We start from the raw sequence: 20,066 nt of genomic DNA on the forward strand, positions 1-20,066 counted from the left end.
GGCTTTCGATTCCAGAGGTCAACGAGAAACTTCAGAGTGTGATTACAATGCCCATGGTGGAAGTAGAGGGGCCGGATGGAGACCCTATGTTAGTACACCGTCCGTGGACACTAAAGGACATTGAGCATGCTCATGAGCACCTTCTCCCTGACCCGAGAGAAGTGGGGGGGGAAAAGTTTGGTGTGGAGTTGGAACGTTTCTGCAAAGAATTTCGTCCCACCTCTCTTGAACTGAGGCGCCTGCTGGGAAGAAAACTAGCATCTGACATAACGCGGATTAAGTATGAATGGCCGGATGAAAATCTGTGCATGAGACATCCAGATCATGAGAGCGGGAGGAATGCGACGTACTATAACTTCGTAACGGAATTACGTGAAGCATGTTGTGAGGCTTTTCCAGTGAAGATGGATATGACAAAGATTGCGCTGTGCAAACAGCAGGACAGCGAGACAGTTGCGCAATATCTTCATCGCCTCACGGAAGTACACAACGCGCACAGCGGCCTTACTGCCCCCGAGAATATGAGTGAGGGGGTAGTGACCGCATACGAGGCGCATTTGAGAAACAGTTTCATGAATGGACTGATTCCGGAAATATCTGACAAGGTGAAAAACCTATGCATCACGTGGGACACTGGAAAGCTGAGCCTTATCGAACAACATGCTCTGCATGCGGAAAAGCTGCTCACACAAGCCAAGCAAGATCAGGGAAAAAAGAGAGAAGAACAAACACACAAAGTTCAGCTGACGATGATGCAAGCCATGACGAGATCTCATACACGATGGAGAGGGACTTCCATCTCGAGGAAGAGGGCGATATCGAGGAAGGGGGAGAGGGAGAGGAAGAGCCAGAGGCGGAAAAGAAAAAGGGGGAGAGAGTGGATGTTTTGTTTGCGGAGGACAAGATCACTGGGCAAAGGAATGCCCTAAGAGACATGATGAGGAAACTGCGTGACCATCAACATCTCAGGTCGAAGAGGTCAGTCCTGAAGGGATGGGTGAGTCAAAATCTTTGATGCTATGCAATGAGGAAATGCTTCAGCTAACTTCTGATTCCAACTTAAATTTTAAGGTTTTGAATGCTATTGATTTTCTTGAAAAGAAATATACTCCACAAGGCACATATGCAAAATACAGTTTAGATGCCTACAAGCACATGCCAGTGCACACATTGAATGTAGAAGGGAAAGACATTTTGTTTTTAGTAGATTCTGGTGCAGGAAACTCTGTGATCAAATTACATGAGTTGAGTGAGATGCCAGAAATGAGTGGTAGATCCCTGAATTCAGTTGGAGCGTCTGGGATTATCGTGAAAGAAAAATTTACAGCACCCTTAAGGTGTGTTGAGAATAACCAACAGTCATTCACATTTTCTTTTCTGCTTTCTGAATGCTGCCCGATTAATTTGATGGGCAGGGATTTGATCTGCAAATTGGGGATAAACCTAATTAGCACCCCAAACGGATTAAAAGTGTGTAGAAGTCAAATAGGTGAATTTCAGGGCGTTAAGTGGGACCCCAGACCTCTGTTGTATGTGTATGAGTGGGAACTCAGCACCTCTTCTGTGAATTCAGTGAATCAAGCACTCTTGGATAAGGCCTATGAAGTTAATAACCCTACACGCACACAGTACATGAACACACATGATCTGCACTGCACAGCACACACACACACAGGGCCTGATGTAGTTTATGAACAAGAGTGGTTTGAAATGCAGCCAAAAGCTGATGTGTTGTTACTGACAAAGTTGTATTGGGATAATCACAGATGTACTGCAGAAGTGAATCTTTCTAGTATAAATGTGAAGCCGGGGAAGGCCCATCCGTTCACTATAGAGAATTCACACCCACATGTGTCTTTATCAAAAGGTGAAACAGAGAAATGGGAAGATTTAGGGATGTGGACATTAAAATGTGTGAAAGCTGATGATTGGAAACCCAGTTCAGATCCCACAGTGTTGTACAGTGAGAAAACTAAATCCTATTGCATGCACTTGAATTGGATAGCTTTTGTTGACAGAACAGTTGAGATAATGCCACAGGCAGACACAGATGTACCTAAAACAATGTGGCAGATGACACACATTTCTGGGGAAGATCCCCGATTACAAGCAGTTCCAAGAGAACTTTGGGCAACAGGGAAATATGATGTAGGTCTGATCAAAAATTGTGCACCGGTGCAGATAACACCTAAATCGGATTACAGACCTTGCAAAACTCAGTACCCCTTTAAGCCAGAGGCTATTAGGGGTATCACACCAGTGTTTAATTCACTGCTTGAAGCTGGAGTGATTGTGCCATGTGAAACCTCCCCAGTGAGAACACCTATTTTTCCAGTGAGGAAACCTAGGCCTCTGGGTGAACCAGAGGAGTGGCGTTTTGTCCAAGATTTGCAAGTAGTGAATGATGCAGTAATTCCAAGAGCTCCAAATGTGCCAAACCCTCACACAATCTTGTCTCAGATTCCACCAGAAAGCAAGTGGTTTTCTATGGTAGACTTAGCTAATGCTTTTTTCAGTGTACCAGTTCATCCAGACAGCCAGTTTTGGTTTGCGTTTTCTTTCAATGGAAAGCCGTACACTTTTACCAGATTGTGTCAGGGATATTGCGAATCTCCAACTATTTACAATGAAGCTCTTAAAAACAGTCTTGAATCTCTGACGCTGACCCCAGGGTCAGCAATTCTTCAATATATGGACGACTGCATGATTGCAGCGCCATCTAAAGAGCAATGTGAAAAAGACACTATTGCGTTACTTTGTCATCTAGCGGAGGAAGGTCACAAGGCGAGCTTATCAAAGCTGCAGTTTGTAAAACAGCAAGTGAAATTCTTGGGGCATCTGATATCAGAACAAGGCAAAACTATTGAGCAGAACAGAGTTGCAGCAATACAAAACATTCCAAAGCCTAACACAAAAAAACAACTGATGTCATTTCTAGGCATGTGCTCTTATTGTAGGACTTTCATACCAAACTATGCAGTCCTCGAAGCACCTTTGAGCGCAATTGCTCATGGGAAAGGCCTACAGGCCCACAGTGCACTGACTTGGACACCAGAGGCAGAAAAAGCCTTCGTAGATTTGAAAATGGCTTTACAAACCACCCCAACATTAGGGATTCCAGATCCAAACGAATTGTTTGTACAAACAGTTGATGAAAAAAGTGGTTGTATGACATCAGTGCTATTACAAAATCATGGTGGGAAAATGAGACCAGTGGTCTACTTCTCTGCTAAATTGGATCCGGTAGCAGCAGGCCTGCCAATGTGTTTAAGAGCAGTAGCAGCAGCTGAGAAAGCAGTTAATGCTTCTAGAGATATTGTGGGATACAGTGAACTAACTCTTTTGGTCCCACATGCAGTGTCGCTTCTTCTTCTTGAACAGAAAACAGCACATATGTCTGCGGCACGTTGGCTGAGATATCACAGTATTTTGCTTGACATGCCAAATGTGAAAGTAAAATGCTGTACTGTGTTAAACCCTGCAACTCTTCTCCCTACAGAAGCAGATGGAGAACCACACAATTGTGTTGCAGTTGTAAATGAAATTTGCAGTCCTAGGTCTGATTTGCAGGAAACGCCGTTGCAGAATCCAGATCTTGAGTTTTTTGTGGATGGATCAGCCTTCAGAGATCAGAAAACAGGCCGCAACTGCGTGGGGTATGCAGTAGTAACACAACATGAAACGATTAAAGCAGAATCATTACCAGAGCATCTCTCTGCGCAGGCAGCCGAATTGGTTGCTTTAACAACAGCATGCAGGTTAGCAAGAGACAAAACTGTCACCATTTATACTGACAGTAGATATGCATTTGGGGTAGTACATGATTTTGGTACATTGTGGAAAAACAGAGGTTTCCTGACTTCTTCAGGTAAAGCAATCACGCACAATGGCCTGATTTCTGAACTCCTGGATGCAATCCTGTTGCCAAAATCTATTGCCATATGTAAGTGTGAAGCACACACTGGGAAACATGACCCCATTTCACAGGGCAATGCGCAAGCAGATGCAGCAGCAAAATCAGCTGCGCAGAAACTGATTTTTTCGTCAGAGAACGACGAAACTTTGTGTATGTTGCAAATATGTACTCCCACAGCAGATCTCAAAGATCTTCAATCACAGTCTACAGCCCAAGAAAGAGCCACATGGAGGAAAGCAGGAGGTGTGGTAAGAGATGGGGTTTGGTACGGCCCTGATGACAAGCCATGTTTGCCAAAGAAATTGTTTCAATTCTATGCTAAATTGGCGCATGGCCAAGACCATGCGTCAAAATGGGGGATGTATAACAGTGTCTCCAGATACTGGCACACTAAGGGCTTTGCAAACTATTCCCAGAAGTTTTGTGAGAAATGTATAGTGTGTGCAACAAACAACATTGGCCGAGGCGTTAAAGTCTCCCGGAGCGCCCATCCTCCGCCACAGCGACCATTTGAACACCTTCAGATGGACTTTATTGAACTGACACAAGGTGAAGGCAAAAAATACTGTTTGGTGATAGTGGATATGTTCTCTAAGTGGGTGGAAGCTTTCCCCACTTCCAAACAGGATGCAAGTGCAGTAGCTAAAGCACTCCTGTCTGAAATTATTCCTCGTTGGGGAATCCCTGACAAAATCAGTAGTGACAATGGGACTCCATTTGTAAACCAAGCACTTCGACGGGTGGGAGAGTACTTGGGTATAGATCTCAGACAACACTGTGCGTACCACCCTGCCAGCGGAGGGGCGGTGGAGCGAGAAAATGGTACGCTAAAGAATAAATTGGCCAAGTGCTGTGATGAAACAGGTCTATCATGGGTAAAGGCCCTTCCCATTGTGTTATTATACATGAGAACGAGAACTAGAGGGAGAGTGAATTTAAGCCCATTTGAGATACTGTTTGGCAGACCCCCAAATACAGGAATTGAGCCTGGACACACACCCAGATTAACCACAAGCCAATGTGAAGATGAAATGCTGTGTTATTGTGCAAACTTGTCCTCTGTTTTGTCTCAAATCCATAAGCAGGTGAAGGAAGCACTGCCTAAAGTGACGCAAACAGATCTGCACAGTCTCAAACCAGGTGACTGGGTGGTGGTGAAGGATTTCAGGAGGAAAAGCTGGAGAGCCAGGCGGTGGCTGGGACCATTTCAGGTACTTCTGACCACGCAGACTGCGGTGAAGGTTGCAGAGAGAGCAACGTGGATTCACGTTAGCCACTGTAAGCGGGTTCCTGAGCCAGAGGTAAATGTGACAGACACTTACGACAGCAGATGACGACAGCATTACACATTTACGACAGCCAGACTCCCATACAAACACAAATATAAGATCTGACTTCTACAATCGATCAACATTGATGAGTAAAAGCTCCTGTTAAGATGAGGAGCCATTTTGACTATCACCCAAGAGTTTTAGGGATCATTGGCATCCTTATGATCTGCCTGTTAATTAGAGGGAATGCAGAAAAGACTTCCACCTTTGGTAGAAGTCGCAGAGACGTGCATGAAAACACTTATTGGCCATTTGCCAACTACACTGCCAAAATGATCACAAATGAGTCTTGTTATGTGTGTATGATTCTCCCCACAGCTGCGAGTAAACACACAATGATCCCCATGAAAAGTAATGGTAGTGAATTGAAAGCCATAGCCCAATACTGTAGAAATTCTTACTGCATGTGGAAGCAGGATGCTTATAGAGTCCAGAATGGCACACATTTGAGTCTGGTGATAAATTCACCGGCCTCCCTGTGGTGTGAAGCTGGAGGTCCTGGGAGGACTGATTTAACTGGTACCACCATATGTCTACGGACTCTAATGCGTGTGACAAAACGAACATTCAAGGTAAACCAAACAAGAGTTAACACATTTGTTGCACAGCCTCCTCCTAAATTGAACTACACACACTGTTTTGTAGGTACAGGAAACATACCGTTAGGTAATATTGCCAGCTGTAGGTGCACTCATTTATATTACCCATATTCTGATGACGGAACCTGCCCACAGGCAGAGTGTTCCCTCATTCATCCATCTGACACTGGCACATTACTCAGGGCTGACGACTGGTACTGGGTCTGTGGTAAAAACGTGTATCTAGCCCTACCCCGTAACTGGGGAGGAGTATGTACTTTAGCAAGGTTTAGGTATCCAGGTGTGGTCATAGCTCACTCACACTCACCAATAAAGCGACCCAAGAGAGAGGTGTCTGATAATGACTTTCCTCCGCCAGAACATAGACTGAAACCTAAACTGAGTAAATTCTTTGATTCCTTCTTCCCACAGTATGGGATGACTCAGGTTTGGAATCAACTAGAAGTCACACATTATCGGCTTGCCACTTATATTAACTCCACTAATCGGGCAACCGAAGGCATTAAACAGGAACTCGCGGCCCTTAGATTGACTGCTACACAAAATAGAATGGCCTTAGATATTCTATTAGCTAAAGAGGGAGGTGTATGTGCCCTGATTGGAGATCAATGTTGCACCTTCATTCCCTCGAACGATGACGACCATGGGTCTATCTCAGATGCACTGCATGATATGCACAAAGTAGCAAACCAAATGAAACAAGACGAACACGGAGATAATAGTTGGGGACTTTGGTATACACTGTTCGGACAGTGGACTCCCTATCTATCAATGATAATCCCAGTGATTGTGGTATTACTCTTATTATGTTTGTTTGGCCCTTGCATATACAAATGCATTCATTACATCATAATGTCCAATCTAACGACCAAACAACTTGTGAAACTAGACAATATTGACGATGACCCTGAATGGAGTCCTCCGTTCAGCGATGACTATTTCACTGAATTTGCCCAGACTGATCCAGAAACAGACAAAGGTGAATACGGACAGTAGAGACTGTGACTTGTAGTGAAGTTACGACTTGATTAATGCTTAATGCTTTGCCTTTAACTGCATATTTTTTATATATACGGGTCCTGTCCCCACAAAAACAGCATATTATCCACTAAAGATCATGTATTTTATGAAGCATTCATGTGAACCCTACAGGGGTAATGATACGCTGATGTGAGACTTTACATGATTAGCTTAAGATTTAAGTGATTATATTCTAGCTGATTAACAATGTTGTAGATTAAGTAGTTGATTAACAATACTGGTATCGATCGATCATTTAGAGTTTAGATTTTGTTGCAGATTAATGATTAGTAAAATTTTGTGTATTGTCCCAGGGACAAAAGGGGGGAATTGTAGTGGAAATTTTTACTTTAGAGAAGAACACATGAATCTGTCCTTCTAGGCTTCTGTATTTCCCATGGCTGGTAGTTATTGTGACTAGAGATTTCAGTTGTTTCTTCCTAAAGCTGCCTTTAATCAGACCTTTCCCATGAGACCTTTTCTGTTCCCATGGGATTAGCTTGGTCAGAAGATGAACAGGCGATGCTTCTAAGCCAATGGTGGATGATGTTTTGGTTTTACATGTCCTGTTTATTTTATTCCTGTCTATAAAATGCTGGTGTTATCAATAATGGAGGCCCTTCCTCTCTGATTTTACACGTAGAGTGTTGGGTCCTTCTGCAAAGCTGAAAACAATAAACTGTGAAAACCTTTATACTCTTGCCCGTGCCTGTTGGTGTGATATTTTTATGCTTTAATTCTCTCGAACCTCAAAACTTCCACAACAAGACAGTACCAAAAAAAATTATATATGAAGAAAGAGAAAAGAAAAAAGAAAAAGAAACTGTTACAAATTAAAGACAGAAAGAAGAGATTGGTTATAATTAGGTCTACAGAGTAGAAGACTGCCTCTATAGACCAAAACGGATGGTTACGATTAGGTTAGAATTTATGATCAATCTGAAGATATGATCAAATTAGACCCTAAGATTCCTCCATAAACAGACCTCCAGAAATCCTAACCAAACACATGAAAAAAATTCGGTTATGATTAGGTTAAAGGCTAATATGAACGAGACCCAAAGACCGGTTATGGTTAAATCCAATAGAATTGGTTATGATTAGGTTACGGTTATGGTCAACATGTAATGTCCATCTATCATCATCTAGAAAAATCGGTTATGGTTAGGTTAAAGGCTAATGTGAAAATACTGAAAAAAAAAGGAACCGGTTATGGTTAGGTTCGGTAGAGTTGGTTATGGTTAGGTTACGGTTGCGGTCAACCTGTAACGTCCACCCACTATCACCCAACAACCTAAAAAAAAAAGGGGGGTTATGGTTAGGTTAAAGGCTAATGTGAAAATACTCAGAAAAAAAGGGGACTGGTTAGGTTCGGTAGAGTTGGTTATGGTTAGGTTACGGTTGCGGTCAACCAGTAACGTCCAACCACTGTCACCCAACAACCTAAAAAAATGGTTATGGTTAGGTTAAAGACTGCCATAGAGGTTCTGGAAAAACCAAGACCAATTATGGTTAGGTTCAGTAGGATCGGTTATGATTAGGTTACGGTTGTGGTCAACCTGTAACATCAAACCGCCATCCCACAACAACCCAAAAAAAAAAAAAAAAAAAAAAAGTCGGTTATGGTTAGATTAAAGGCTAATGTAGAAGTTCTGGAAAAACCGGGGCCGGTTATGGTTAGATTCAGTAGAGTTGGTTATGATTAGGTTACGGTTGTGGTCAACCTAAATTCCCAGAAAAACAGAGACTGGTTATGGTTAGGTTTGAGGGCACACCATAATCAATAGTGATAAGATAAGTAATTATAGTTAATTTAAGGTTATGGTGGACCTAAAATGTCCACCTACCATAAGTGCTGATCAATCAGAGGGGGGGACCAAAATCCGACTCTAGACCGAGGACGAAAACTAGAGAGAGAAAAAAGGAATGGGACCCAGGGTTGGGAGGATATTTTTACAGTTTGGTTAACCTGTATGGCCCTACATGGTCTTAAGTGCTAAAATATAAGTGCCAACCATCAAATTCCATCACTGATCACTCCAAAGATCAAACACACCATCACATCACTACAAGAAAAAAAGTGTACAATCTGGACCATGAATTACCAGGCAGGATCTCACCCCCCCCCCCCCCCCCGGGAAAGATGTGTTCAAATCCCTTATCCAAACCATCTCCCTCCGCTTTCTTTCCCCAGAAGACCATAGGAAATTCACTGCTTACCTGGTGCTCGTGTTCTTGATGTCTCTGCACAGGTACCCAGAGTCATGAGCAGAAACACCAGAGCTGTGGTTCTTCATGTCGGCTCGAATGACACCAGCCTGAGGCAGTCGGAGATCCTGAAGAGGGACTTCAACACCCTGGTGGAGACGGTTCGCAGCACAGCGCCCAGGGCGAGGATCATCGTGTCTGGACCACTTCCAACTTACCAGCGAGGAATTGAAAGGTTCAGTAGACTTTTCGCTTTAAATGAATGGTTACAGTCATGGTGTCAGGCTCAGAAACTACTCTTTATCGATAATTGGAATGTTTTCTGGGAGCGTCCTAGGCTATTCCGTGCTGACGGCCTGCACCCCAGCAGAGTTGGAGCGGAGATCCTCTCGGACCACATCTCCAGGGCGCTGAACACCTTCTGACTGGTAAACTACTCTTTAAATTTAAATCTTAATAGCCATCCTTCACCTCAGCACATTGACACAGAAAATGCACACATAGCTCACCCTATAGAAACTGTGTCTGTTCCCCGAGCAGTGAGATCCAAAAGTAAATACCCGAGAAGTTCTCGAAATAATCTTACTGTAATTAGACCAGAAAAATGCCAAAGTAACAAACAAAAACAGTTCTTAAGGTTTGGACTTCTGAACATTAGATCTCTTGCACCCAAAGCACTTATTGTAAATGAAATGATCTTAGATAATAGCCTTACTGCACTCTGCCTCACCGAAACGTGGATTAAACCAAATGAATACATCAGTCTAAACGAGTCTACACCATCAGGATATATCTATAAGCACGAACCTCGTCTGACTGGTCGTGGAGGTGGTGTTGCCACTATCCTTAGTGATTACCTCACTGTTACCCAGAGAACACAGCATAGATTTAGTTCTTTTGAAGTGCTCGTCCTTAATGTTACACTATCGCACGTGCACACGAAGAAATCCCTGATGTCTCTTGCTCTAGCGACCGTGTACAGACCCCCAGGGCCCTACACAGTTTTTCTTAGAGAATTCACAGATTTTCTCTCAGACCTATTAGTTAACTTTGACAAAGCATTAATTGTAGGAGACTTTAACATTCATGTTGACGACACAAACGACGCTTTAGGACTCACATTTATGGACTTACTAAACTCACTTGGGCTCAAACAAAACATCACTAGTGCAACTCATCGACGTAACCACACACTAGATTTAATAATATCACACAGAATAGATGTCACTGATATAGATATCATACCTCAAAGTGATGACATCACAGACCATTACCTCATAATGTACACACTACCTATAGAACAGACTAACTGTGTCTCCCCACGTTATCGACTCGGTAGAACCATTATTTCGACCACCAAAGACAGATTCACAAATAACCTGCCTGATCTGTCTGGACTTCTTAATGTACCCTCAAACTCAAACGACCTAGATGCAATGACTAACAGCATAGACGCTATATTCACTAGCACATTAGACACTGTTGCCCCAGTCAGATTACAGAAGGTTAGAGATAAAACACTTGCACTATGGTATAATAGTCATACTCACACCCTCAAGAGGGAGACCCGTAACCTCGAACGGAAATGGAGAAAAACTAAATTAGAGGTGTTTAGAATTGCGTATAAGGACAGTATGTCCAGCTACAGACAGGCTCTAAAAGCTGCCAGAGCTGAGCACCTGAGCAAACTCATAGAAAATAACCAGAACAATCCCAGGTTTTTATTTAGCACAGTGGCTAGTTTAACAAAAAATCAGAAATCTGAACACACTATTCCATCACAGTTCAGTAGTGAGGATTTTATGAGATTCTTCACTGATAAAATCGAAAGTATCAGGAATAAAATAGGTGACGCTCAACATATGAGAGCAACCAGTGACACAATCTCACCTAAGGCTTTACACAGCTTTACAAGTACAGGACAGGAAGAGTTAGATAAACTTATTACTACAGCTAAATCAACCAACATGTTCACTAGACCCCATCCCAACTAAACTACTGAAAGAAGTGTTACATAAAGCTGGTGAGCCTCTTCTTAATATCATTAACTCCTCGTTATCTTTAGGTTACGTCCCGAAGTCTTTTAAGTTGGCAGTTATTAGGCCACTCATCAAAAAACCTAACTTAGACCCTAATGAACTATCAAATTACAGACCTATCTCACACCTCCCGTTTATGTCTAAAATACTTGAAAAGGTTGTGTCTGTTCAACTGAGCTCCTTCTTACAGGAGAGCAACATCCTTGAAGAGTTTCAGTCAGGTTTCAGGCCCCATCATAGCACAGAAACTGCACTTGTTAAAGTTACAAACGACTTGTTCTTAGCTTCGGACCAAGACTGTATGTCACTATTAGTTCTACTTGACCTTAGTGCTGCATTCGACACTATAGATCACAACATTCTTCTAGATCGCTTACAATATTACACAGGTATTCATGGTCAGGCTTTAAGCTGGTTTAGATCCTACCTGTCTGACCGATACCATATTGTAGAATTAAATGGTGAATCCTCCAGTTTACTACCCGTTAATTATGGGGTCCCTCAAGGATCAGTTCTAGGACCTCTGCTTTTCTCTATATACATGCTTCCATTAGGGAACATTATTAGAAGACATGGGATTAGCTTCCATTGTTATGCTGATGACACACAGTTATATATCTCATCAAAACCAGATGAAATAGCCACAGTGTCCAAATTAACTCAGTGCCTTAGAGAGATAAAGGACTGGATGAGCTGCAACTTTCTATTGTTAAACTCCGATAAGACAGAAATACTACTCATAGGTCCAAAAACCAGTGCACATAAACTCACAACTTAACTCCCATTTAGAGGGATGTACTGTTACTAGTAGCTCGACAGTGAAAGACCTCGGTGTTATATTAGACAGTAACTTGTCTTTTAAAAATCATATCGCCCATACTACCAAAACAGCCTTCTTCCACCTTAGAAACATTGCCAAGCTGAGAAACATCCTGTCTGTATCTGATGCTGAGAAGCTAGTTCATGCGTTCATGACCTCTAGACTGGACTATTGTAATGCATTACTAGGTGGTTGTCCTGCATCTTTAATAAATAGGTTACAGTTAGTCCAAAATGCAGCTGCCAGAGTTCTCACTAGGACAAGAAAGTATGACCATATAACCCCAATTTTATCATCTCTACACTGGCTACCTGTTAAGTATAGAATTGACTACAAACTGCTGCTACTTACGTACAAGGCTCTTAATGGTTTAGCTCCCATGTATCTAACTAGTCTTCTAACACGTTACAATCCTTCACGCTCTCTGAGATCACAAAACTCAGGGCTTCTGGTAGTTCCCAGAATATCTAAGTCTACTAAAGGTGGTAGAGCATTTTCTTATATAGCTCCTGATAGTGTTCGGGGCGCAGACACACTTTCCCAGTTTAAATGTAGATTAAAAACTCATCTCTTTAGTCAGGCGTACACATAATACATCCCATAATATCATGCACCAGTACATCAGACCAGCACATTTTTATGAACAGCAGATATGTTAATCCCTTTCCACTGCTTCTCTCTTTGTACCCATCCCGAGGCATCCAGACACTGTACCAGCTCCCAACGTCCTCTGTGGGACGAAGCCTTTGGACGTCCACTGAGCCGAGGCCGACTCTAAGAATCCTGAGACATCTCCAGTTAGACTCTGTGATACTAAGGAGATCCGAAGTCCATGATCCTTACACCAATACAACATTTATCTGACTGTATATTACAATCACACCCCCAGTGTCACCCATATGAGGATGGGTTCCCCCTTGAGTCCGGTTCCTCTCAAGGTTTCTTCCTTTACCAATTTAAGGGAGTTTTTCCTTGCCACTGCTGCCTGAGTCATCTCAGACTTGCTCATAGGGGAATAAATACATACACACTGTGAACTATATACATCTAATAATAATCTAGAATTTTTATTCTGTTAATTCTTATTTCTTTTATTATTCGTTATTTCCTTTATCATTAATTATGTTTACCTTCTGCTCTGTGTTTATGTTCTGTAAAGCTGCTTTGAGACAATGTCTATTGTAAAAAGCGCTATACAAATAAACTTGAATTGAATTGAATTGAATTGAATTGAATTGAAATTCGCCTCTAATCCAAAAATAATAAAATGAGACAAGTCTACAGAAGCAAAATGTTTTACTAACAGTGTGTTACGATTCTGGAGGTTAATGTTATGGAGATGTTGTTTTAGTCGTGCCTGCAGTGTGTTGCCCGTTTCCCCCACATATCGACGATCACAATGAGTACAGGTTATCAAATAAACGACATTCTGAGTCAATAAGGTTATATGAGATAACACAACATGTCCCCTAGGACCGGTCCACAGGACTTTAGGCTGGCGGAAATACGTTGTCCAAGTCGGAGGTGCTGCAACAGGATCCAAAGAGAGCGAAGATCTGACCAAAAGGTCCTTCAAGTTCTTGTTTTTCCTGTAGGCGGAGACAACATGAAACTTTTGCAGCGGTAAGTGTTTACTCTGAACCTTCTGAAAATGATTTTTTATGCTAAAGTTCACCATTCTAGACCGGATGTTGTATGTGGTGACATCTCCGGTGTCGGGACCCACAGTTGGCCCCTGGCTATGTAGATAGTGTAAAGTATGGTTTTTAATCTTTCGGAGGAACCTTTTGGAGTAGCCTCTCCTACGAAGGGCTCTAAAAAGAGTCCGAGTGGCTCCTACAAAATCCTCTCGTCTGGAATAAATTCTATAGAAACGAATCAATTGAGATTTGACTAACCCTGCAAATGTATGTCTAGGGTGAAAACTATGTTTGTGGAGAAGACAATATTTATCAGTTGGTTTAAAATACACTTTTGTCAATAATGTCTTACTATCCTCAGACATAGACGAGAAGAACACTGTAGTGTCCAAAAAGTCTACAGAATCACTATGTACATGAGCCTTTAATCTAATGGTCCTATGATGCGAATTAGGTAATGCAACAAACCGATCGAATGACTCAGGGCCGTGGGGCCAAACACCAAAGAGGTCATCCAAATACCTGAAATAGAGAGCAGGGCTTTCCGTAAGTTTAGATTGCAATGTCCACTCCCAGTAAGCCATATAAATATTGGCATAGGAAGGAGCAAACATCTTACCCATCACCGTACCCTGAATCTGTAAATAACACTGTTTATCAAACTCAAAATCATTCCTGGTCAGGTTGATCTCTAACAGCTGCAATATGAAATCATCTGGCCGGAAAGGGTCTGGATGTCTATTGAAACACTCTCTAACCGCCTCAAGGCCCAATCGAGTGTCAGTGTTGGTATAAAGTGATTCAATAGCAGCTGTAAAGAGAAAAGCATGACCAGGAAAAGATTTACCCTGAATCTTCTCTATAAAGTCATACATGTCTTTTAAATAACTATCGTGAATTTGAGAAAGTGGATTCAAGAAATGGTCGACATATTGTGCCGGATTATACGACTTGCTGCCACAATCGGACACGATAGGGCGACACTGGGGAACCTCTAAAGGAATTGTCCATGCCTTAGGATCTTTGTGCACCTAGGGGAGCAAATAGAAGCACCGTGGCCGTGGTGGATCTTTGGAGTGATCAGTGATGGAATTTGACGGTTGGCACTTATATTTTAGCACTTAAGACCATGTAGGGCCATACAGGTTCAGCAAACTGTAAAAAATATCCTCCCAATCCTGGGTCCCATTCCTTTTTTCTCTCTCTAGTTTTCGTCCTCGGTCTAGAGTCGGATTTTGGTCCCCCCCTCTGATTGATCAGCACTTATGGTAGGTGGACATTTTAGGTCCACCATAACCTTAAATGAACTATAATTACTTCTCTTATCACTATTGATTATGGTGTGCCCTCAAAACTAACCATAACCAGTCTCTGTTTTTCTGGGAATTCTTATCAGTCTCTAACCTAACCATAACCAATTTTTTTGTGGTAGTGTAATGGTAGATGGACGTTACAGGTTGACCACAACCGTAACCTAATCATAACCAACTCTACTGAATCTAACCATAACCGGCCCCGGTTTTTCCAGAACTTCTACATTAGCCTTTAATCTAACCATAACCGATTTTTTTTTTTTTGGGTTGTTGTGGGATGGCGGTTTGATGTTACAGGTTGACCACAACCGTAACCTAATCATAACCGATCCTACTGAACCTAACCATAATTGGTCTTGGTTTTTCCAGAACCTCTATGGCAGTCTTTAACCTAACCATAACCATTTTTTTAGGTTGTTGGGTGACAGTGGTTGGACGTTACTGGTTGACCGCAACCGTAACCTAACCATAACCAACTCTACCGAACCTAACCGGTCCCCTTTTTTCCCCAGTATTTTCACATCAGCCTTTAACCTAACCATAACCGATTTTTTAGATGATGATAGATGGACATTACATGTTGACCATAACCTAATCATAACCAATTCTATTGGATTTAACCATAACCGGTCTTTGGTTCTCGTTCATATTAGCCTTTAACCTAATCATAACCAAATTTTTTTCCTGTTTTTGGTTAGGATTTCTGGAGGTCTGTTTATGGAGGAATCTTAGGGTCTAATTTGATCATATCTTCAGATTGATCATAAATTCTAACCTAATCGTAACCATCCGTTTTGGTCTATAGAGGCAGTCTTCTACTCTGTAAACCTAATTATAACCAATCTCTTCTTTCTGTCTTTAATTTGTAACAGTTTCTTTTTCTTTTCTCTTTCTTCATATATAATTTTTTTGGTACTGTCTTTATCTAGGGTTCTTTAGGCCAGTGCACCAAAAGGACATGTTTCCTTAATCAAACATCTATCTTTAAACCTAACCCCAAATCCTAACCCTAACCCTAACCCTAAACCCCAACCCTAATCCTAACCCCAACCCTAATCCTAGCCCCAACCCTAATCCCAACCCCAACCCTAACCCTCAGAGCTGTAATTCTTTGCAGAACCCTATAGGGGGGTACACTTTCGCATTTATCCCCTTATACCTCAACCTAACCCTAACCAATTTCAGAGCTCTAGAGAAGAGAAAGAGCAAAAATGTGCATTTGCACATATGTGCATTTTCTTTTGACCACACAACCTAACCCTAACCCAACCCTAACTCTAATCCTAAAATTCAGAGCTGTAATTCTTTCCAGAACCCTATAAGGGGGTGCACTTTCGCATTTATCTCCTTATACCTCACCCTAACCCTAACCAATTTCAGAGCTCTAGAGCAGAGAAAGAGCAAAAATGTGCATTTGCACATATGTGCATTTTCGTTTTGACCACACAACCCTCACCTAACCCTAATCCTAACCTTAATTTTGTACATAAACCCATAGGAAAATAATGTGCAATACCGTATCTCGACTGGTGGTGGCGCTATTGAGCTTTCCAATCGACTCCCCACCCCTAATTGGTATATATACCAAATTTCAGAGCTCTACAGCAGAAAATGAGCAAAAATGTGCATTTGCACATATGTGCATTTTCGTTTTGACCACACAACCCTAACCCTAACCATAAATCCCAACCCTAAACCCTTCCCCAACCCTAACTCTAACGCCAATGCTAAAACCGTAACCCTAAAACGATAACCCTAACCCCAAACCCTAAGCCTTAACCCTAACCCTAATTCCCAACCCTAACCCCAAGTCCTAATTCCCAATCCTAATCCTACTTCCCAACCCTAACCCTAATTCCCAACCCTAACCCTAATTCCCAACCATAAGCCCAACCCCAAATCCTACCCCTAAATCCTAACCCGTAACCCTAAATGTATTAAATTTGTTCTTGATCATCCTGTTTAATATCATGCTCCCTCTTGAGCATGTTGTGATCAAAGTGATAATCTTCATTATCTTCCTCTTTTTTATCTAGGTACTTTTTCAGGCATTACCTTAGGAAGGATCTGGAGTACCCCCGTCTTCAGGAGAGCCTGGAAAATGATGGTTTTGGCCTCTTGAAACTCATCAGGTTGCGTACAAATTTTTCAGGAACATCTGGAGTTGGGATTTAATGATGCCCCTAAAGGTATGTTTAGGGTGATGGCTGGATTTGTACAGTAGCACATGTGTATCTGTGTCTTTGAAATAAACTTTTATGTCCAGTTTGTCTGTTTTCAGAAAGTCTTTCCCCTTGTAGGTTACAGTATCCAGGAAACTTACCTCTGTTTTGTGTAAGGTGTATTTAATTTTTATGGACCGATGGAAATGATTGAGGTGATTGGCAAATTGTTTGAACTTGTCCTCGGGATGATTTAGGACGGGCACCACCAAATGGCGGACCACGGTCCGGATCCGGACCGAGTGACGGGTCTGCCCGGACCTGTTAAAATTGTAATATTATCATATTAAGCATCTCCTTATTATAACTAATATTATAAGATTATATAAGCTCTTTGATATTATTAAAAAGATAAATCATTCGTTCATGCGCAGTTAATCTAGTTATTACGACAGGAGCGTCATCAAAAGCCAAGCCAAAAACAGATTGTTTCTGTTCCATACTCCAGAGCAGAAGGTGGCAGTAATGCACCTAATTACACTGGCAGGACAATTAAGATACAAACTGCTGGCAGGATAGTTACATGTCCATGTCTCTCAGTAGGAACGGAAAATGGAAAGGGAGTAAGGAGAGGTGGAAAGGAGAGAGGAAAAAGGGAGCAGCTCAAAGCTCTGCACTTTTCTTTTATTCAGTAAATTCTGCCCTGTTCTATTTTACCTGAAATGTCCTTTTGCCTAAAGTTCCTGTGTTATTAATGTAGTTAATGTTTAAAAAAGGGGCAGCTCAAAAGTCTTCTGTTTCATTTTGTTCTTAAAGATTAAAAGCACTTTTATTTTATTCAGAAGATTCTGAATGTTTTACATGAAATCTAGGCCCTAAGTTCAGGCTGCACAAAGCTGTGTTTGCAATTTTTATTTATTTTATTCAGAAGAAATTCAGTGTCTGTTACTTGACATGTAGTAAAGACAATTACAGGATTGTTTTCCATTCAAGTGCCAGACAAGTTCAGACTTTAAAAACACTTGAAATTTAACACTAAATTATATAGAAATGTATGTGCGTTATTGATTTTATTAACATGAGGTACACTATTTTAAGTGACAATATAAGATTCGGACCTTTGCTGGGAGGAAATTTTAGTAACTGGACCTCTTTGAATTTTAATTGAATACCCCTGATTTAGGATAAGGGTTGGGGTTAGGATTAGGGTTGGGGTTGGGATTAGAGTTAGGGTTGGTGCTTAGAATTAGGGTTGGGGTTGGGATTAGGGTTCAGGTAAGGGTTGGGTTAGGATAAAGGTTGGGGGTTGGGGTTAGGATAAGGGTTGGGTTAGGTCAAGGGTTGGGATTAGGTTTAGGATTAGGGCTGGGGTTAGGATTGGGGTTTTAGGGTTAGGATTAGGGTTGGGTTAGGATAAGGGTTGGGTTTTGGGGTTAGGATTAGGGTTGGGGTTAGAGTTGGTGTTAGGGTTGGTGTTAAGGTTATGGAAGTATACAGTGATCTTGGATTAAGGTTAAGGTTGGTGGCTAAGATTAGGGTTGGGGTTAGGATAAAGGTTGGGATTACGGTTGGAATTTAGGGTTGGGGTTAGGGATTAGGGTTGGGAATTAGGTTTAGGATTGAGAATTAGATTTAAGATTAGGATTGGGAATAAGATCTCATCAGTGATTTCAGCAACAAGACGACCCACCAATGGGCATTAGGACAGTGACCATGTCCGTGGATGTCAATATCAGCATCCAGTTTTTTTGTGTTTATTCTGTTTATTGATTTTTTTTTTTTAGATTTAGCCAGATCTGCTTTTGTGGCAAGGTGCTATTTGCCCCTTTTCTTCTTTTTTTGGAAATACTGCAATGTTTTACATCACAAAGGATGCCATGTTCATTGTTTAATGTTTGACTGTATTTTTAAATAAAACACAGTTCAATTAAATATTGTTAAACTGCAATTTTTTTATAAAAAGATACTGAGTTGTTCCTAGGTTAGGACATATTATGATCAAAATATGATATGCAGTGCTGCTGCATTGACATGAATGCAAATAACATGTTGTTATACTATTTTATACATGATATACTTCAATGCTGTAAGGCAGTAATTCACAAGTGGTTACTAAATCACTGAATCATATGTCCTGTCTATAGTAATGCAAATTTTAATATACTAATTGCTATTCATTTTACATTATCATTAAAAATAGTGAAATAGGGGCCCCCACACAGTATCTTTGCATAGGGCCCAGGGCCCAGGGTTATGTACATATGTACACTTTATGTACATAACTGATCTGTCATATATTCTGTGTTCATATTTCATACTCATAATGTCTATTGTATCTGCATTGTCTTGTATAGTATAGTGTTATTTATGTCTGTACTGTATAGTATAGTGTTATTTATGTGTGTATTGTATAGTGTAGTGTTATTTATGTGTATTGTATAGTATAGTGTTATTTATGTGTGTATTGTATAGTGTAGTGTTATTTATGTGTGTATTGTATAGTATAGTGTTATTTATGTGTGTATTGTATAGTGTAGTGTTATTTATGTGTGTATTGTATAGTATAGTGTTATTTATGTGTTTATTGTATAGTATAGTGTTATTTATGTCTGTATTGTATAGTATAGTGTTATTTATGTCTGTATTATATAGTATAGTGTTATTTATGTCTGTATTATATAGTATAGTGTTATTTATGTCTGTATTGTATAGTATAGTGTTATTTCTGTACTTTTGAGAGTCACAAACAGCTGAAACTAAATTCCTTGTGTGTGTCAACATCAACACACTTGGCCAATAAACCTGATTCTGATTCTGATTCTAAACATTCTAAGAGTAAAAATTCATGTTAAAATTTCAAGCTGTTGAAAATCAAAACATGTCAAAGTTTGTTTTTGTTTTTCTGCTACAGCTTCGATTTTAATTATGGTCACAAAATTCCAATATGATTACATTAAAATAACGATTTTTTATCTTTGACAATAAAGTAGTATGCTTGGAAAACCCCGCCCTCCTGCA

At 40.9% G+C, this 20,066-nt stretch overlaps 1 protein-coding gene across 1 annotated transcript; it reads left to right on the forward strand.

Annotated features, from left to right (window-relative positions):
• Positions 1 to 1,012: 1,012 nt before the first annotated feature.
• Positions 1,013 to 6,847, forward strand: LOC125146344 (protein NYNRIN-like). Its single transcript, XM_047823079.1, has one exon. The coding sequence runs from the start codon at positions 1,015 to 1,017 to the stop codon at positions 5,248 to 5,250; it is 4,236 nt and encodes a 1,411-aa protein (XP_047679035.1). The 5' UTR covers positions 1,013 to 1,014; the 3' UTR covers positions 5,251 to 6,847.
• The last annotated feature ends 13,219 nt before the right edge of the window (positions 6,848 to 20,066 follow it).

Source organism: Tachysurus fulvidraco, chromosome 1, assembly GCF_022655615.1.
Source record: "Tachysurus fulvidraco isolate hzauxx_2018 chromosome 1, HZAU_PFXX_2.0, whole genome shotgun sequence".
In the NCBI taxonomy this organism is placed as follows: domain Eukaryota; kingdom Metazoa; phylum Chordata; class Actinopteri; order Siluriformes; family Bagridae; genus Tachysurus; species Tachysurus fulvidraco.